The sequence below is a fragment of the Symphodus melops genome, assembly GCF_947650265.1.
Source record: "Symphodus melops genome assembly, chromosome: 2".
In the NCBI taxonomy this organism is placed as follows: domain Eukaryota; kingdom Metazoa; phylum Chordata; class Actinopteri; order Labriformes; family Labridae; genus Symphodus; species Symphodus melops.
The window spans coordinates 29,352,525-29,372,944 of NC_136692.1; the positions used below are offsets into that span (position 1 = coordinate 29,352,525).

At 43.7% G+C, this 20,420-nt stretch overlaps 3 protein-coding genes across 5 annotated transcripts in view; 2 read left to right on the top strand and 1 right to left on the bottom strand.

Moving 5' to 3' along the window:
- Nucleotides 1-20,420, top strand: part of LOC306818742 (trace amine-associated receptor 6-like) — a gene marked incomplete at its 5' end in the record, with an annotated part of 54,777 nt that overhangs the window by 29,341 nt on the left and 5,016 nt on the right. Inside the window, one exon of one of the 2 annotated variants that reach the window (XM_079336460.1) lies at nt 5,760-6,775. The exons of the other annotated variant lie outside the window; for it this stretch is intronic. Within the exon in view, the coding sequence (XP_079192586.1) occupies nt 5,760-6,579 (820 nt within the window). The 3' untranslated portion in view covers nt 6,580-6,775. Of the gene's footprint in view, nt 1-5,759; nt 6,776-20,420 lie in introns of those variants that run through there. 2 annotated transcript variants of the gene reach the window in all.
- Nucleotides 11,014-12,045, top strand: LOC306818764 (trace amine-associated receptor 13c-like; the record flags this gene model as incomplete). Its single annotated transcript, XM_079336483.1, has 1 exon — nt 11,014-12,045. One exon carries the CDS (start codon nt 11,014-11,016, stop codon nt 12,007-12,009), a length of 996 nt encoding a protein of 331 aa, XP_079192609.1. The 3' UTR covers nt 12,010-12,045.
- Nucleotides 17,242-20,420, bottom strand: part of LOC306818775 (trace amine-associated receptor 13c-like) — a gene marked incomplete at both ends in the record, with an annotated part of 37,878 nt that continues 34,699 nt past the window's right edge. Inside the window, one exon of one of the 2 annotated variants that reach the window (XM_079336494.1) lies at nt 17,242-18,061. In XM_079336494.1, coding sequence (XP_079192620.1) covers nt 17,242-18,061 — 820 coding nt within the window. Of the gene's footprint in view, nt 18,238-20,420 lie in introns of those variants that run through there. The other variant, XM_079336493.1, reaches the window with a different exon arrangement.

Consider the following 20,420-nt stretch of genomic DNA (forward strand, 5'->3'; position numbering starts at 1 on the left):
AGACAAAACTGAAACAGTTGTTAATTGGATCTGATTGTTTCTTAACAACAGTAGAGCAGTTCAAAAGCCCTCTCAAACCAAACGCGCTGAGAAACTAGCGCCTCAAAAACGGCTCTAAATTTAGGATCTTTTGTTGGCTCATTGTTTAACTTAACTTTGCAAAAATGAACGGTTTGTGTGTTGAAAACCCTTTTGCCTTCAGCGAAATTATGAGAAGGTTTTTAATTGCGTAATTTTGTGCATTATTCTGTTACAAAAGCTTTCTTACTCTTGTGACATATTTCTTTCAAACTTTTGAATTGCACAATTATAAAAATGCAAATACAAAATAAATACAACAAACTGCAACCAAATCCACAGAACAGAACCAGAACTCTTTAACAATCATCTGCTGTCTCAGTCACATGCAGCCATGCTGGACAAACAGAACAAAGTTCTGACACGAGCAGAGCTGGGGCTAACCCACTGTGGGAGATAAGCAGTGAAAAAGAGCTGCATCTTTTGTCCTTGACACATCTAGACAGTAGGCCTAAAGCAGAAGAGAGTCACATGATTGTACTGACGTGACTTCAGTCCAATCACAAGCCCAAGTAGTGTGGGCCTACACTTTCTGCTTTGTGAAATACATTTTACAGTCCATGAAATATATGTTTACAGTTTTTTTTTTGTTTTTTTTGTGTGTTTCATGAAATACTTTTTTATGCAGTGAAATGTTTTCTGCAATCTCCCACCTTAGCAGCAGATTGTACACCCAGGTATTCTTGATTTCAAATATAAACACAGTTTAGAGATTTTTTTATTTTTTTTATAAAAGTAGGTTTGCTGAAATAATTTTTAAAGAAAGTCCTCCAGAACTTTAAATGTCACTTGTATTGACTGTCTACTTTAAATAAAGTCACGGAGGAGTGATTCCGCGTAGGTCACCATGTGGTGAACACTGAAGCTTCAGTGTTTAGCCAGTTCTGCCTCGGTCTGTAAACCTTTCTGCCTTCTAGCCTCTGTCCATTTTTCAAAAGCATCGCCAATGTTGATCCTAGTGTGAGCTAAATTTAAGATGCTAAATTTAAGATTGTCATCTGTGTTTATTGTATAATTGTGATTCATGTTGTCCTGTGTGCACGTCACATTGACTTTGGGAGGTTATTGGAAACGTGATTTTACTAATACCTGTTAAATTTTGTACATTGTTTGAATTTTATTGTGTTTTTTTAGGGAGCCCTTTATAAAATCTGGCCAGGGACAACAGATGAAAATTAGCCTTTTGGCTAACTCTGGCATATTTACAGAGATGTTTATTAATATGCACTGTCCCTGTAAAAATAAAGAAATAAATAAAAATAAAAAATAAAAATGCAGCGAAGCTAATCTTGAATTTCAAAACGTTAATTTAAGCCGTACATGCAATACAACTGTAATTCTTTAAACATGGTATATTCGCTTTACTTTACTATGGATGTACGAAATGCCCATGTGAGTGAAGGTGAACAGCAACATGTGATGCTAGCCAGGTTACTCTCAGGTTGTCAGCTCATGCCAAGAGAAGAAAGGCTGATAATGAATTTTTACTATTTCATGGGCTACCAAGTACTCCTTTACAGAAAACAAAGCTAAAGCATTTCAGCCAGATGTCAATGCCCTTGTTGAAGCCCAAGATATACTAGATCATTCTCACAGAAGTAGGGACTTGGGTTGAGAACCTGAGGGTTGCTGGTTCAAGTCCTGGTGAGGACCAAAAAATCTGGAAATTGGTCGGGCAGCTGGATGGTTCCTCCTCCAACAGGCTCAAGAGCACCTGTCAGGGCCCGGTCCCTCACTCTGACACTTCTCCATTAGTGCATAGTCCATAGGATCCTGTTTGTGCACTGTATCAGCCTGTGTGTTTTAACAGAGTGTAGAAACATAATTTCCCCATTGGGGATCAATAAAGTAAATCTTCTTCTTGTTGTTTGTGGTATGGACGTGTTTGATTTTTATTTGCTTTTGAAAATAAAGTTAAAAATAAATTGCACTTTTTTGTTTATTGCTTTTATAGTAGTATTTTCTTATTTGACCTGTCCACCACAAATTAAAAAAGCCTATTTCTACAATTTTTACAGACTATTCTTATTCTTCTGATCACCAGTACCAGCTATTTAAAATGTATAAGGTTGTGCATTTTACTGTGAAGGAAAGTTAGCAGAGTTAAAGGTTTTGTTGGTGCGACCTTCTGACAAAATTTGGATTTCTCATGTGGCCCCTTGTTAAAATGAATTGCTCACCCCTGGCCTATCTGCTCTGGTCCAATCAAATCCAGAGCATTCAGGAGCAGAATCTGAAGTTAGAAGGAGGACATACTGGCTGCTGCATTGTTTTCAGAGAAGCTTCAACACAGCAAGTTTCCTTCATGTCTGATCACAGAGGAAGAGAGCAGCTCTCTGATTGTTTTTTAAGACTTTATAAATATAAAGTTGGGTAAAACATAAATCTTTGATATTTGTTTTTCTTGACCACTTTTGTAACATGGTAAGCACCTGTTTGTGTTTAATTGTCTGCATGAGGCGCTCAAGAAACCCTAAATAATCAGAATAATCGCAGTTTGTTCATAAAGATATTTAATTATAAAATCTGCAGATTATGATGAAGGTTATTTTTTAAGACTTATTCAGACCAGCTGAAAACACAAACTCGTCCTCACCACCAGTGTATTCATTAACACCTTTTGACTGTATCCTCTCAGTACTAGCTAATGAGAGCCGTGTCATCATCCCAGAGGGAGCATGTTAATGACAGTGATCGTACTTTTAACCACAGGTGAGTTCTAGTTGAAAGGTGTGAATGAATACACTTTAAGATCAACACATGATGCAACAAACACCCTCCCCACACCGGAGCCTTCACTACAGACCAAAATACCCCTGAACTTTTTTTTTTTATCACTAACCTAAAACAAACAGAGAAACTCTGAAAAACTCAGAAACATCAGATTCAGTCGAAATTCTCCTCTCTGCCTCTCTATAACATGATCATGTTTGATACCATGCCATAAATACATTAAAATCAGTTCATGTTGACACACAAGATGTTCAACAAAATAAAAAAAAAACATTTTAGGAAAAATTAATATTGACCTACCGGAAATTCACCAGTAGATCACTTTTAAAGCAAATGTAAAAAAAGGCTTGAAAAGTCTTGCTAGTCCGAGACGCCTAATGCCACCCTACTTAAAGCTTAGGTGGTCCAGAAGTCCAATAAAAGCACCAAATTGATCTTTAAACCAAGCTTGATGTAAACTTACTGACAGATAAAGATGGGGAGCTGTCTCCAAGGCTGGAATTAATTTAACTATTTTCTGTGGTTTATGAATTTCCTGTAAGCTCTCCACTATTTCCTAAGCTATTTTCAAGGACACAGAAGATCTGACGGGTTTCCTTTCCAGCATTGACCAGTCCTTGCATGTTTGAAATCATGTGCCTGAAGGCCCTGAAACACCAAGCAGACGGTAAAGACGGGAGACCCCGTTGTCCTGTGGACCCACCACCCATAGAGAAGACCATAGGGGTCGGGTGCAGTGTGGATCAGGTGGCAGTCGGTGGCCTCAGTAACCCAAACCCTGGTCACAGCTTCTTGCTGTTGAGACATGGAATGTCACCTCACTGGGGAGGGAAGGAGCCTGAACTTGTGCGGGATGTCGAGAGGTACCAGCTAGATATAGTAGGGCTCACCTCCATGCAAGGCTTGGGCTCTGGATCCCAGCACTGAAAGGCGAAGCTCAGGATTTACCGGTCAGTCTTAGTCTTTGTTCCAACCCTCATCTTTTTCCAAGCCAGCAGTATCAGCCCCAAATTACAAGGAAGTCACAGACTATCCATAAAAAGTCACTGAAGGAGAGAGCCCAACTCTCTCGCTCACTTCCTGGATACTGTCGCTTAGATCCTGGATACTCTTCCTCCCCTCACCCAGTTCCCGACCCTCCAGGAGGAGGGTGAACAAGGTATGGGGTCAGCTCTAAGCTTGACTCAGGGAAGAGGTCGTCCCCTGCCTTGCATAGTCCCATGAGCTGCACCAGGTAAACAACTGGACAATTCTCATGATTGGGCATGGGACACAAGCTTAGGTTTGATCAGCCTGTAGCTGGCCTCCTTTGATGAGGGTGTCTAGTGTTAAAAGGCCGAAACACCCTGTGACTCAAAGGTACACTACTGATGATGTGTCCTGTGGTTCATGGTTCTTAAGAGTCCGTGACTCTTTAATATGAGACCCTGACCCATTCCTTATGAGTCCCTGACTCTTTCTTATGGGTCCAAGTCCATGACCTATTCTATTTATAAGAATGATTGTTTGTTATCCTTTTGATAATTTGAGTCCCTGACTATTTATAGTCCAGGTAAGTATTGATTTGTGTGCATGTAAAGCACTTTGGTCAGTTGAAGCTGTTGTAAATGTGCTATATAAACTTGATTTGACTTGACTTTGTCTTGGATTCCAAAGTTTTACATATTTTCACGTCTGAGATACAGCTCTCACGCCACTCTCAACATCAAGGCACACTTTATGTGCATTACCACCTATTGGCACAATGGACAGTTTTCCATCATGTCCTGTGTTTCATGATTCTTATGAGCTTTGGGTCATGACCGAAAGAATGAGATGCCGAATAAAAGCCACTGAAATGAGCTTCCTCCGTAGGGTGGCTGGGCGAACCCTTAGAGATAGGGTGAGGAGCTCGATCACCAGCTGTGAGGTGAGCTGCTACTCCTCCACATTGAGAGGAGTCAGCTGAGGTGGCTCGAGGTGGATCTGGTCCAGATGCCCCCTGGACGCCTCACTAGGGAGGTGTTCTGGTAATGACCCTCCAAAAGGAGGCCTTGGGATAGATCTAGGACACGCTGGAAAGACCATGTTTCTCGGCTGGCCTGGGAACGCCCTGGGGTCCCACCGGAAGAGCTGGAGGAAGTGTCTGGGGCGAGGGAAGTCTGGGTGTTTCTGCTTAGACTGCTGCACTCGCGACCCAGCCCCGGATAAACGGTAGAAAATGGTGGGATGGATAGATGCTCTCTTAACTGTGCTGAAGATGAGTGCAGCTACAATGTATAGGACAGCCTTCACTGTTTGACACAATATGACCCGATAAAACCATGCTGAAGGAAAGAAATGACCAAATGTTCCCAACCAGTGTTAGAGTGGACCATACTATAAAAAATAAAAACAGTGCACTGTGTGGACCATTGGTGTGAGGGAAGGAGGCACACAGTGTCCGATAACATCAAACTGTGTTAAAGTGTGGCCCTTTAACAGTTTACTTTAAGCTTTACAGTTCAGATAAAATGTTTCCAATAGCTGCATTAAACTTCAATGTTGCATCATGTACCAGTGGAGTAAGACTGTAGGAGGGAGGGGCGAATAATCAAGGGGGAGGTGAGGAAGAGGAGAAGAGATCAGAAGAAAGGACGACACTGACTACAGCTGACCATTGCCCGAGAGCTAACAGGATGAAGAAGATGACGAGGGAGTTGCCATCAGAGATAAGTGAGCTGTGATCATTCTGGCACTCAGAGAGCTGACTGAGCTCAGCAGGTCCAGGTCACCACCTCCCCTCAGTGCTGGATGATGGACGACCAGCAGGTAGCCGAGCTCTGCTACCCTCAGCTCCTCAACTTGTCTTGCAGGGTCATTATGCGCCCTCGCACTGAGGCCGTCCTCCTATATGCTTTGCTGTCCTCTATCACTGTTCTCACTGTTTTTCTTAACCTGCTTGTTATCATCTCCATCTCTCACTTCAGACAGCTTCACACCCCCACCAACCTGCTCCTGCTCTCCCTGGCCATCTCAGACCTCCTCGTCGGGCTGCTGGTGATGCCGGTGGAAATGGTGTGGTTCACAGAAAACTGCTGGCTGCTGGGAGATCTCATGTGTGTTTTTTCTTACATTGTTGGCTTCACTCTTACCTCGGCCTCTGTGGGGAACATGGTGCTTATATCAATCGATCGCTATGTAGCTATTTGTTATCCTCTGCACTATTCCAACCAAATCACTCGCAGCAGAGTGGGGCTGTGTGTGTGTCTGTGCTGGGCCTGCTCAATTCTTTTCAACGGGCTGATCTTAAAGGATCATCTGAGGCAGCCTGACAGATATAACTCCTGCTTTGGGGAGTGTGTGGTGGTGATTGACTATGTGTCAGGAACAATGGACCTCGTGTTCACCTTTATTGGCCCCTGTATGGTCATCATTGTTCTGTACATGAGAGTGTTTATCATTGCAGTGTCTCAGGCTCGTGCCATGCAGACTCATATTACAGATGCCGCAGTGGGCAAGGGTCGAATCACTGCAAAGAAATCAGAGAGAAAGGCGGCCAGGACTCTGGGCATAGTCATACTGGTGTTTTGGATAACTTTCTGTCCATATTACTTTCCCTCTCTTTCAGGTCAAGACACATCAAACACTGCATCATCTTGGGCAATAGTGTCTTGGCTGGTCTTCTTTAACTCTTGTTTGAACCCTCTCATATACGCTTTGTTCTATCCGTGGTTTAGAAAAGCGATCAGGTTCATTGTCACACTAAAGATCCTGGAGCAGTCCTCGTCTCTGGTTAATATACTTTAAAGATATGATGTATATAACCTGTTCAGTCTGAGCATAACAAAACTCAAACATCTGTCAGCTATGCAAAGTGATCAGTGCACATGCAGAATGTTTTATGTCATATGTTTGATGTCACTAAAACAAAGAGAAAGACGGCTGGCACACTGCAGAGCTCCAGAAATGTTTCCACCACGGTGTCAGAAAAGCAGGTTCTGCTCAGAACGTCACCCAGGTGAAATATGTTTCAGGAATATTGGAGCCCTGCAGAGTGTCTTTCTCTTTGTTACAGTGACTTTTTTTGCTCCTCTCTGCAGCTGTCCTTTATGTTTGAATGGTTTCTTGATTGTTGTGCATATGTTTGATATCACACTGTGCATTTGTCATGAGCTGCAACATTTCCTTCAAAGGAAATATCTCGATGATTGACTCATTGAAAGTCATTTTATAAGAAATAATGTGAATATAAATGTTGTTTCCCTCGGTTCTAAATGTGATAATGTTCCCTGTTTCTTCTCTCAACACTACAGAAAACTCAATGTTCCAGTTAAAGACAGATGATAAATAAAGCTGTCTTTGTAACAAAAAACTTGATGTTTTTCTTGTATTTTGTATCATCAATATCAAACTGTTATCAAGGTATAACAATAGAAGAATCAAGTGTGTCATGAAATGTAAAAATAATTGTTGGCTGCAGCCGTCAGAAAAGGCCGATCAGTCGACACACCCACCTAATGCCACAAAAAGTCTCTGGAATAAAGTATTTTCATCACGTTATACAAATTTAAACACAACCTGCTTTACATGAAAATAATAAAGACAATAAAAAACTATCATTAGAAAATAGAAATAAATAAATTGAAGCATGTCAAATCCAAAACAAACATACGTACAGTATAAAGAAACCTTAACCATCACATACACACACACACACACAGACAGACACACACATACACACTTACCTGACTTAGAGGGGTCTATCAGTCTAAACTATCCAAGTGAGGACTTGTCTTTCTAGTCATAGTACAATAAAATAATACCACATTTGCCACTTATGCTGTGTTTAACCACAATATTACTTCAAATTGGGTTTTTATTTGGTTAAATATGTTGCCAAGAGGGAACTTGCAGGGTAAAGAGATGTCTATAAATGTCAGAGGGGACTCCAACATATTGTTTAAAACACTGAAGTAAATTAAAATTAAATTATATTTAACATCCACACACACAGAGGTGGCAGAGATGAATCTTTAACATGAAGAGACAGAATCTTTTAGACTTTCTCTGATCATTAGTTGTATTTTGTTTTAAATTTAAGTGACTTTGAGGGTTATTGACAATCAACAGAGACTCCAGTGTTGTTTGTGATTTGAGCTCTGATTAACCCGTACATGTACTCACATTTACTGATGCACTAGCTGTTTGGCACTGTTTTAATTTCGTTGTATTCGTTACAATGAGAAAAAAAGGACTTTTCAATTCTACATACTGCTCATACTCAATGCCTCACATTATGGCCCATCATAAAAAGTGTAAAATATTGCACTACGTATCTATTAAAAAAAATTACAATTACCCTATTTGACTGACTGTTATAAATGATAAATCCCAACTCTAGGTTTCAGAGAGCAGGAAGATTGTATTTTAAGCTGGAGACAATATTTTACTCTCATAATCAATATCATGCAGGGCTGAAACAAGTCCTGAAATAAATCTAATAACTAGATGTGGTTTCACGCCTGGTGGCCTTTGCCCGTGGGGCCCAGCCCGAACGAACAACATGGGCCTGTCCTCCTGTGGACCCACAATCCACAGAGGAAGCTGTAGGGTTCTGGTGCAGTGTGGATCGGGCAGCAGTCGACAGTGGGGGCCGCAGCGTCCCGATCCCCAGAGTTGTCGTGGCCGTGGAACACTGGACCGGCTCTACACTCTCCAGAGGGTGCTCGAGGGTTCATGGGAGTTCGCCCAACCAGTCCATATGTGCTTTGTGGATCTGGAGAAGGCATTCAACCATGTCCCCCGTGGTGTTCTGTCGGGGGTGGTCCAAGAGTATGGGGTTCGGGGCCTTTTGCTAAGGGCGGTCCGGTCTCTGTATGACCAGAGCAGGAGCCTGGTTCGCTTGCCGGCAGGAAGTTGGACCTGTTCTCGGTGTGTGTTGGCCTTCAGCAGGGCTGCCCTTTGTCACCGGTTCTGTTCAAAACCTTTAAGGACAGCATTTCTAGGTGCTGCCAGGGGCCAGAGGTGGTACAGTTTCGGGAGCATAGGATCTCGTTTTGTGGATGATGTGGTCCTGTTGGCTCCATCTAACCTGGACCTTCTGCGCACACTGGGGCGGTTCGCTGCAGAGTGTGAGGTGGCTGGGATGAGGATCAGCACCTCTTAATCTGAGGCCATGGTACTCGACCGGAAAAAGGTGGCCTGCCCTCTCCGGGTTGGTAGGGAGTCCCTGCCCCAGGTTGAGGAGTTTAAGTTAGTTAGTTACTTTATTGTCCCTGTGGGGAAATTCATTTTCATGGCTGTACAGGCAGGGAGACACCATACTCACACATATAACACACACTTCTGAAAAAGTACAAATATCTATTTCCATTCATGATTGCATATTGTTTCGAGTGTTGATGGCTGTGGGGATTAAACTGTTTTTAAATCGTACTCTGTTGTATCTGTCGGATCTGTATCGTCGACCAGAGGGTAACAGGGAGAAGCAATGGTGCAGTGTGTGTGTGTGGTCCTGTGTTATTGCCTGTGCGATGCGTGTAATGGCCTTAGTGTTTAGCGGTGTGAGGTTGGGAGTGGGGAGACCAATGATTTTAGCTGCTATGGAGGTTATTTTAATGAACATGTTCCGGTTTTGACTGTGAGCATTGTCATGAAACAGGGAGAACAGTATAGGAGAATTGGCTGGAAGTATCACAGGGTGTTGTTATCGAGTGAGGGGAGGATGGAGCGCAAGATCGACAGATGGATCGGTGCAGCGTCCGCAGTCATGGGGTCACTGTATCAGTCCGTCGTGGTGAACAAATTGCTAGGCCGAAAGACGAGGCTCTCGATTTATTTTTTTTAAGTTCAATTTTTGGGCTTTTCAGCCTTTAGTGGACCGGATGGTGGATGGAGTCGGAAAGTGGGGAAAGAGTGGGGAGTGACATGGGGTAAAGTTGCCACGGGTAAGATGCGAACCCGGGTTGCCCGCACAAGGACTGTAGCCTCGATGCATGGGAGCGCGCACAAATGTGATTCCTACGTAGGGTGGCTGGGCGCACCCGTAGAGATAGGGTGAGGAGCTCGGTCACCAGTTATGAGCTTGGAGTAGAGCCACGACTCCTCCACATCGAGAGTAGTCAGCTGAGGTGGCTCGAGGATCTGTTCCGGAGGACCCCTGCACGGCTCCCTGGGGAGGTGTTCTGGGCATGTCCCTCTGGGAGGAGGCCTCGGGGTGGACCTAGGGCATGCTGGAGAGACTTCTCTCGGCTGGCCTAGGAACGCCTCGGGGTCCCACCAGAAGAGCTCAAGGAAGTGTCTGGGGTGATGGAAGTCTGGGCGTCTCTGCTTTGACTGTTACCCCCGCGACCCAACCCCAGATAAGTGGCAGAAAATGGATGGATGGATGTCTGCTCTGATCATGTGTTTATACCACAATAACGCAGATGCTACTGCATACAAGCTCTCACGTCCCATATTTTCTCATGACTGTATAATGTCAAGGAACGATTTATGAATAAACTGAACAGATAAGGATGGAATTGTTGATAGATGTGTTTTAAAAGACTGGACTGCCAGGTTGGTGTGAGGAAAGGAGGGCACACTGAAGAGTCAGGGGTGCATCTTGGGCCTGTGGCAAGATGCACCTTAGGCAAACATTCATTAAGGCCTCCTCCAACAAAAATCCATAATTATTTTAGATCAATAATGCATGCAACATTTAACAGGACATTGGGTGATTGCTGTCAGATGGGCCCCATTAGGGAGGTTTCCTACTGAAATGTGCACTTTTTTTAAGGCAATGCTTTGGTTTAAAGTTCATCAGCTATTGGGGGGTACTACTGGCCTGGGGCCCCAAGCAGTTGCCTGCATTGCCAGTTGACAAGCAGCGCCTCTGGGAAGAGTGTAGGAGGGCAAACAGTGTCCGATAAAATTAAGCTGTGTTAAAGTGCGGACCTTTTACAGTTTACTTTAAGCTTTACAGTTCAGAGAAAAGTTTTCCGTTAAAGTTTGACATTAAACTTCAATGTTGCATCATGTACCAGTGGAGTTAGACAGTAGAAGGGAAGGGGGAGGAAGAGGAGGAGTGACCAGACAATAGGACGACACTGACTACAGCTGCCCATTGGCCGAGAGCTGACAGGATGAAGAAGATGACGAGGGAGTTGCCATCAGAGATAAGTGAGCTGTGATCATTTTGGCACTCAGAGAGCTGAGTGAGCTCAGCAGGTTCAGGTCACCACCTCCCCTCAGTGCTGGATGATGGACGACCAGCAGGTAGCCGAGCTCTGCTACCCTCAGCTTCTCAACTTGTCTTGCAGGGTCATTATGCGCCCTCGCACTGAGGCCGTCCTCCTATATGCTTTGCTATCCTCCATTACTGTTCTCACTGTTGTTCTTAACCTGCTCGTCATCATCTCCATCTCTCACTTCAGACAGCTTCACACCCCCACCAACCTGCTCCTGCTCTCCCTGGCCATCTCAGACCTCCTCGTCGGGCTGCTGGTGATGCCGGTGGAAACGGTGCGGTTTATAGAAAACTGCTGGCTGCTGGGAGATCTCATGTGTGCTTTGTCTTACATTGTTGGCTTTACTCTTACCTCAGCCTCTGTGGGGAACATGGTGCTTATATCAATCGATCGCTATGTAGCTATTTGTTATCCTCTGCAGTATTCCAACCAAATCACTCGCAGCCGAGTGGGGCTGTGTGTGTGTCTGTGCTGGGCCTGCTCAATCCTTTACAACGGGCTGATCTTAAAGGATCATCTGAGGCAGCCTGACAGATATAACTCCTGCTTTGGGGAGTGTGTGGTGGTGATTAACTATGAGTCAGGAACAGTGGACCTTGTGTTCACCTTTATTGGCCCCTGTATGGTCATCATTGTTCTGTACATGAGAGTGTTTATCGTTGCAGTGTCTCAGGCTCGTGCCATGCAGACTCATGTTACAGATGCCGCAGTGGGCAAGGTTCGAATCACTGCAAAGAAATCAGAGAGAAAGGCAGCCAGGACTCTGGGCATAGTCATACTGGTGTTTTTGATCACTTTCTGTCCATATTACTTTCCCTCTCTTTCAGGTCAAGACACATCAAACACTGCATCATCTTGGGCAATAGTGTCTTGGCTGCTCTACTTTAACTCTTGTTTGAATCCTCTCATATACGCTTTGTTCTATCCGTGGTTTAGAAAAGCGATCAGGTTCATTGTCACACTAAAGATCCTGGAGCAGTCCTCGTCTCTGGTTAATATACTTTAAAGATATGATGTATATAACCTGTTCAGTCTGAGCATAACAAAACTCAAACATCTGTCAGCTATGCAAAGTGATCAGTGCACATGCAGAATGTTTTATGTCATATGTTTGATGTCACTAACACAAAGAGAAAGACGGCTGGCACACTGCAGAGCTCCAGAAATGTTTCCAACACGGTGTCCGAAAAGCAGGTTCTGCTCAGAACGTCACCCAGGTGAAATATGTTTCAGGAATATTGGAGCCCTGCAGAGTGTCTTTCTCTTTGTTACAGTGACTTTTTTAAAGTAATTTGTTCAGCAATAATGTGAATATAAATGTTGTTTCCCTCGGTTCTAAATGTGATAATGTTCCTGTTTCTTCTCTCACACTACAGAAAACTCAATGTTCCAGTTAAAGACAGACGATAAATAAAGCTGATTGTTTTTAACCAGAAACTTGTTTTTCTTGTGTTTTGTATCATACATATCAAACTGTTATTAAGATTAAACAACACAAGGATCAAGAGTGTCATGAAATGTAAAAATGATTGTTGGCTGAAGCCATCAGAAAAGGCCGATCAGTCGACACACCCACCTAAAGCCACAAAAAGTTTATGAAGTAAATCATTTTCATACCACGTCATACAAATTCAAAGACGACACGATACTTTACAGGAATAATAAAGATAATTAAACTATCATTAGAAAATATAAAGGACCCTGAACCGTCACATACACATACACACACACCTGACTTAGAGGGGTCTATCAGGCTTCACTAACTAAGTGAGGACTTGTCTTTCTAGTCATTTTAAAAATACAATAAAGTAATACCACGTTTAGTTATGCTGTGTTTGACCACAATATTACTTCAAATTTGGTTTTTATTTGATTTTTAAATAAGTTGCCAAGAGGGAACTTGCAGGCTTAAGAGATGTCTATAAATGTCAGAGGGGACTCCTACATATTGTTTAAAATAGTGAAGTAAATTCAAGTTAAATTATATTTATCATCCACACACACAGAGGTGGCAGAGATGAACTTAACGTCTCTGCAGACCTCGGGTCAGCGGGCAGTTTGTTCTACAGAACGTCACCATGGTTACTAAATGCACCTTCACAACACTAGCTGTGTCCCATTCCAGAGGCCGCAGCCTTCGGAGGGCGTGGTCTTCGCGGTCCACAAAGCCACATCCACGACCGCAAAGGCTGAACCGAGCGGTCTCCAAAATGAGACGGTCTGGTCTTCCTTCATGCGTCACTAACCTTTTGGTCTCCTAGCAACCCTGACAGCGCTCGTTTTTTTGTTCCTCGTTCCACTGTCCACCGCATCGTTCACAGGACGACTGAGGAGGTGGTGGCCATTCGCCACCAGGTCATCCACCTCCCCACTACTCCTCAAGACCTGGAGGCAGTTTCCTGTGGGTTTACGGGGCTGGCGAGACACAGGGCATTTAGAGGAGCAGCTGGAGCGATCGACGGCTGCCATGTCCGCATCAAGCCACTGGGCGGCCCTAATGGTCAGTGCTACAGGAACAGATGATTTAATAACAGTAAATCCAACAGGAGGATTTATTTTTCAGGCGCTATCTACAGACAGACCAGCTGTCTGCAGAGGTGTCTACCCTGGAGGACGTACCATCAGACCACGAGTATGTGTGACATGGCAGTCGTCAGTCAAGTCAGCCCTGCAAACCCGGTCATTGGACACTGTAGAGATCCCGAACACTCTGGAGACCACCACTTGTTAGCCAGAAGAGTGTCTCCGTTTCCTGGTAGAGAAGTCCCAGCAGCATTAAAATCCGGCTGTACTGCACAGGCAGAGCCAGGTTTATCCTGCAGTACCAACCTCCTGCTGTTATTATTAATTTACATAATATGTTAATATTAAGATTTTAAATTACATTGATTTTACTTCTGTTTTTTTTTATTAATAAATCAAAGTTTAATTTATATTCTGCTGGTTGTTTTCATTGTAGCTAAACTAGTTAATGTTGATAATTTACACATTAGAGGTTACATTTGGACATTATAATACTGTGAAACAGGGTTACAATAATACTCTTCATACTGATACAACAATCATGGTTTTGATATTTTGTTCTTAATTTTATCAGAAAGTCCATTTTCCTGTAGTGAAAGCCCCTCTTCTCTTCTGCCTCTCTCTGAAACTTCATGTCCTCCTTACTTAACTCCATCATCTCTTCATGATTGTCCCTTTCTCTCTTTCTCTTTACTTCTGTCTGGCTTCCCTCTCTTACTGACCTCTCCTCCTCCTGGTCCCCCACTGCCTGGGCCCTGGAGTGTCCTCAGGGATGGAGGGGATTAGGACTGGGTGTGAGGTGGAATTCCTCTGTCCAAACACAGCATGAGGAGAAACCAGGGCCAAGTTGGAGCAGTGGGTTTCCCCCTCACGCCCTCGTCTGACCCTGGACACAACAGCCGTAAACACTAATGATATCAATTTGTATGAATAGAACTAATATAAATTACATTTGAATGCATAGATTACATACTTTGTATTTCTTTTTAAGGTTGTCCCATTTCTTTTTGGCCTGTAGTGGCGACACACTGCCATCCAGGCCCATTGTCTCCAAAACAGTTCTTATGACAGCGAAAACGGAAAAGAGAAATCATGTTAGCACAGGGGTGAAAACTCACACACATCCCTCATTTATTTTGGATTTAAAAAGTCATGAGTTTTCATTATTTACTGGGTGTCTTATTATTGTGGCCTTTATGATGAGGACCAATTACAGCCTTAAGTACAAGATGGTCTAATGGTGATAATATGGCCCGTTGTTTTTCTTAATGTTACCTCCAAGCAAAGCTGGCTGTGTTCTTGGCTCCTGTGAAAAGGTGATTCCCCCCCCTCCTTGCTCCCTGAAATCAAATGAAAAATGTTTAAGCAAAAACAACGTTAAATAATTATGCTTCACAAACAAACAAACGTTTCATTCAAATGTTTAAAAACCACTTGGCTACTGGAGTAATATTCAACTGATGAGTTCCCAACCCATCTAAATGTTTTTAACTTCACCATCTGTGTGCGTAGCAAAGTCTGTTAACTGAACTAAAAACAAAGCAAAGTAAGTTAAACTAATGTTAACTCAACAAACGTTAGGTCGAATTGATAGTTTAACATTATCTAATGTATCTAACCTCACTGCATTAACGTTACATCTCCAGCAACATCAGTGAGCAGGAATCAACAAGTATCAGGCTTTTGAAACACATTCATTTTCAAACATGGGTATCGTTTACTATTGGACAGAAATAAAACCCAATACTTGCATTTAAAAGTAAAATTCATATCAGCTGCGGTGGGTTGGATTTGCTGTGGATGCCATTGTTGATGTTTACCATTGTGCACAATGCATCTTGGGAAAAGATGGCTATAAAGTATCCAACCGTTGAAGCCTCCAAAATCGCCTCGCTTCCTGCTCTCTGAAACATAGAGTTGGGAGTTATCATTTAAAACAGTCAGTAAGATAGGCTAATAGGAATTTTTGGAAGAGTTGACACTTTTTATGATGGGCCATAATATGAGGCATTGAGTATGAGCAGTATGTAGAATAGAATTTTTTCTCATTGTAACCCATACAACAAAATTAAAACAGTGCCAAACAGTTAGTGCATCAGTAAATGTGAGTACATGTAAGGGGTAATCAGAGCTCAAATCACAAACAACACTGGAGTCTCTGTTGATTGTCAATAACCGTCAAAGTCACTTCAATTAAAAAATTACAACAAATGACCACAGAAAATCTAAAAGGTTCAGTCTCTTCATTTTAAAGATTCATAAATGCATCAAACAACCTGCTGCATTAGACAACTGTGATGAATAATGACTGCAACTTTAAATGAATAGTGGTGAAGGTTAGGGGGCTTAAAAAGAGAGCAGCCAGAATAGAACAATAAAGCATCTGAAGAAGAGCTCTGCTCACACAGCGTTGTGAAGGTTCATTTAGTAACCATGGTGACGTTCTGTAGAACAAACTGCCCGCTGACCCGAGGTCTGCAGAGACTTAAAGTTCATCTCTGCCACCTCTGTGTGTGTGGATGATAAAATATAATTTAATTTGAATTAAGTTCACTGTTTTAAACAATATGTAGGAGTCCCCTCTGACATTTATAGACATCTCATAAGCCTGCAAGTTCCCTCTTGGCAACATATTTAAAATCAAAGAAGAAACTAAAAATCTAATTTGAAGTAATTTTGTGGTTAAACACAGCATCTGTAAATGTGGTATTTCTTTATTGTATTTTTAATATGACTAGAAAGACAAGTCCTCACTTTATTTATGTTTAGTATAGACTGATAAACCCCTTTAAGTAAGGTACGTGTGTGTGTGTGTGTGTGTGTGTGTTTGTGTGCTGCATGTGATGGTTCAGGGTCCTTTATACATACGTTTGTTTTGAAATTCATATGTTTTAATCTATTACTTTATTTTCTATAGATAGTTTTTATTGTCTGTATTATATTCATGTATGCATGTTGTGTTTAAATTTGCATGACATGTTATTAAAATAATTTATTTCAAAGACTTTTTGTGGCATTATGTGGGTGTGTCGACTGATCGGCCTTTTGTGACGGCTGTAATTTCATGACACTCTTGATCTTTATGTTGTAAAACCTTATAACAGTTTGATATTGATGATACAAAACAAGAAAAACATCAAGTTTCTGGTAACAAAGAATCAGATTTATTTATTGTCTGTCTTTAACTGGAACATTGAGTTTTCTGTAATGTGAGAGAAGAAACAGGGAACATTATCACATTTACAACGAGGGAAACAACATTTATATTCACATTATTGCTGAATAAATTACTTTCAATTAGTCAATAATCATCACTCTGCTTAGAGAGAGTAGAAGGAAGAGGAAATAAAGAAACAAATGCACAGTGTGATATCAAACATATTCACAACAATCAAGACATCACACATCCAAACAAAGGACAGCTGCAGAGAGGAGCAAAAAAAGTCATTGTAACAAAGAGAAAGACACTGCAGAGCTCCAAAATTCCTGAAACATATTTCACCTGGGTGACGTTCTGAGCAGAACCTGCTTTTCTGACACGGTGGTGGAAACATTTTTGGAGCTCTGCAGTGTGCCAGCCGTCTTTCTCTTTGTGTTAGTGACATCAAACATGTGACATAAAACAATCTGTATATGAACTGATCACTTTGCAAAGCTGACAGATGTTTGAGTTTTGTTATGCTCAGACTGAACAGGTTGTATATACATCATATCTTTAAAGTATATTAACCAGAGACGAGGACTGCTCCAGGATCTTTAGTGAGACGATGAACCTGATCGCTTTTCTAAACCACGGATAGAACAAAGCGTATATGAGAGGATTCAAACAAGAGTTAAAGTAGAGCAGCCAAGACACAATTAACCAAGATGATGCACTGTTTGATGTGTCTTGACCTGAAAGAGAAGGTAGGTAATATGGACAGAAAGTGATCAAAAACACCAGTATGACTATGCCCAGAGTCCTGGCCGCCTTTCTCTCTGATTTCTTTGCAGTGATTCGAACCTTGCCCACTGCAGCATCTGTAATATGAGTCTGCATGGCACGAGCCTGAGACACTGCAACGATAAACACTCTCATGTACAGAACAATGATGACCATACAGGGGCCAATAAAGGTGAACACAAGGTCCACTGTTCCTGACACATAGTCAATCACCACGACACACTCCCCAAAGCAGGAGTTATATCTGTCAGGCTGCCTCAGGTGTTCCTTTAGCATCAGCCCGTTGTACAGGATTGAGCAGGCCCAGCACAGACACACACACAGCCCCACTCGACTGCGAGTGATTTGGTTGGAATACTGCAGAGGATAACAAATAGCTACATAGCGATCGATTGATATAAGCACCATGTTCCCCACAGAGGCCGAGGTAAGAGTTAAGACTATCATGTCAGAAAAAGCACACATGAGATCTCCCAGCAGCCAGCAGTTTTCTATGATCCGCACCGTTTCCACAGGCATCACCAGCAGCCCGACGAGGAGGTCTGAGATGGCTAGGGAGAGCAGGAGCAGGTTGGTGGGGGTGTGAAGCTGTCTGAAGTGAGAGATGGAGATGATGACAAGCAGGTTAAGAACAACAGTGAGAACAGTGATAGAGGACAGCAAAGCATATAGGAGGACGGCCTCAGTGCGAGGGCGCATAATACCCCTGCAAGACGAGTTGAGGAGCTGAGGGTAGCAGAGCTCGGCTCCCTGCTGGTTGTCCATCATCCAGCACTGAGGGGAGGTGGTGACCTGAACCTGCTGAGCTCAGTCAGCTCTCTGAGTGCCAGAATGATCACAGCTCACTTATCTCTGATGGCAACTCCCTTGTCCTCCTCTTCATCCGGTTAGCTCTCGGCCAATGTGCAGCTGTAGTCAGTGTCGTCCTTTTTTCTGATCTCTCCTCCTCTTCCTCACCTCCCCCTTGATAATTCCCCCTCCCTCCTACAGTCTATCTCCACTGGTACATGATGCAACATAAAAGTTTCATGCAACTAACGGAAAACTTTTCTCTGAACTGTAAAGCTTAAAGTAAACTGTAAAAGGGCCGCACAAATGACAAACGTTAAACCAATCATCAACCCAAAAATGTGGACAATTTACAAAGACAATAGGAAACCTCCCCAATGGGGGCCCATCTGGCAGCAATCACTCAATGTCCTTTTAAATGTTGCATACATTATTGCTGGAAAATAATTATTGATGCTGGTTGGTGGGGGCCCTTAATAAATATTTGCCTCGTGCCCAAACTGACCCGAGATGCACCTCTGACTCTTCAGTGTGCCCTCCATTCCCCACACCAACCTGATGATATTCTGGGACTCAGCCTTCATTATGGTGGGCCTCACCGTCTAGAACGTTCTCCCAGTAGCCATCTGTAATGCTACCTCATCAGAACTACTCAAAAACATAAAGGTAACACTTAAACAACACACTATAATTCCAAGTCAATCACACTTCTGTGAAATCAAACTGTCCACTTCGTGAGCAACACTGATTGACAATCAATTTCACATGCTGTTGTGCAAATGGAATAGGCAACTGGTGGAAATTATAAACAATTAGCAAGACACCCCCAATAAAGGACTGGTTCTGCAGGTGGTGACCCCGACCACTTCTCAGTTCCGATGCTTTCTGGCTGATTTGTTTGTCACTTTTGAATTCTCGTAGTGCTTTCACTCTCGTGGTAGCATGATACGGAGTCTACAACCAGCACAAGTGGCTCAGGTAGTGCAGCTCATCCAGGATGGCACATCAATGTGAGCTGTGGCAGGGAGGTTTGCTGTGTCTGTCAGCATCGTGTCAAGAGCATGGAGGCCTGGCATGGCTGAGCTGGGGCCCCACCCTGAAGCCAGGCCTGGGGTTAGGGCCCACAGGAGAGCGCCTGGTGGCCGGGCCTTTGCCCGTGGGGCCTGGCTGGTTCCAGCCCGAAAGGACGACGCAGGCCCGTCCTCCTGTGAACCCACCATCCACAGAGGAAGCCGTAGGGGTCGGGTGCAATGTGGATTGGGCGGCAGTCGATGGCGGGGGCCTCGGCGACCCGATCCCCGGACACAACTTCTGGCATTCGGGACGTGAAATGTCACCTCACTGGGGGGGAAGGTTCCTGAGCTTGTGCAGGAGGTGAGGTACCGGCTAGATATAGTTGGGCTTACCTCCACGCACTGCTTGGGCTCTGGAACACAGCTCCTCGAGAGGGGCTGGACTCTCTACTTCTCTGGAGTTGCCCGTGGTGAGAGGCGGCGGGCTGGTGTGGGCTTGCTCATAGCCCCCAAGCTCAGCCGCCAGGTGTTGGAGTTCACCCCAGTGAATGAGAGGGTCGTGTCCCTACGCCTTCGGGTAGGGGACAGGTCTTTCACTGTCGACTCAGCCAAGGCCCGAACGGCAGTACCCGGCCTTCTTGGAGTCCCTGGGAGGGGTGCTGGACAGTGCTCCGACTGGGGACTCCATTGTTTTACTGGGGGACTTCAATGCTCACGTGGGCAACGACAGTGAGATCTGGAGGGGGGTGATTTGGATGAACGGCCTTCCTGATTTGAACCAGAGCAGTGTTCTGTTATTGGACTTCTGTGCCAATCACAGTTTGTCCATAACAAAAACCATGTTCAAGCACAGGGATGTCCATAACTGCACATGGCACCAGGACTCCCTAGGCTGGAGGTCGACGATAAACTTTGTGGTCATGTCATCTGACCTCCGGCCATGTGTCTCTGACACTCGAGTGAAGAGAGGGGCTGAGCTGTCAACTGATCACCATCTGGTGGTGAGTTGGATGCGCTGGCAAGGGAGGAAGCTGGTTAGACTCGGCAGGCCCAAGCGTGTAGTGAGGGTCTGCTGGGAACGTCTGGCTGAGCCCTCTGTTAGCCAGGTCTTCAACTCCCACCTCCGGATGAGCTTTTCATAGATCCTGG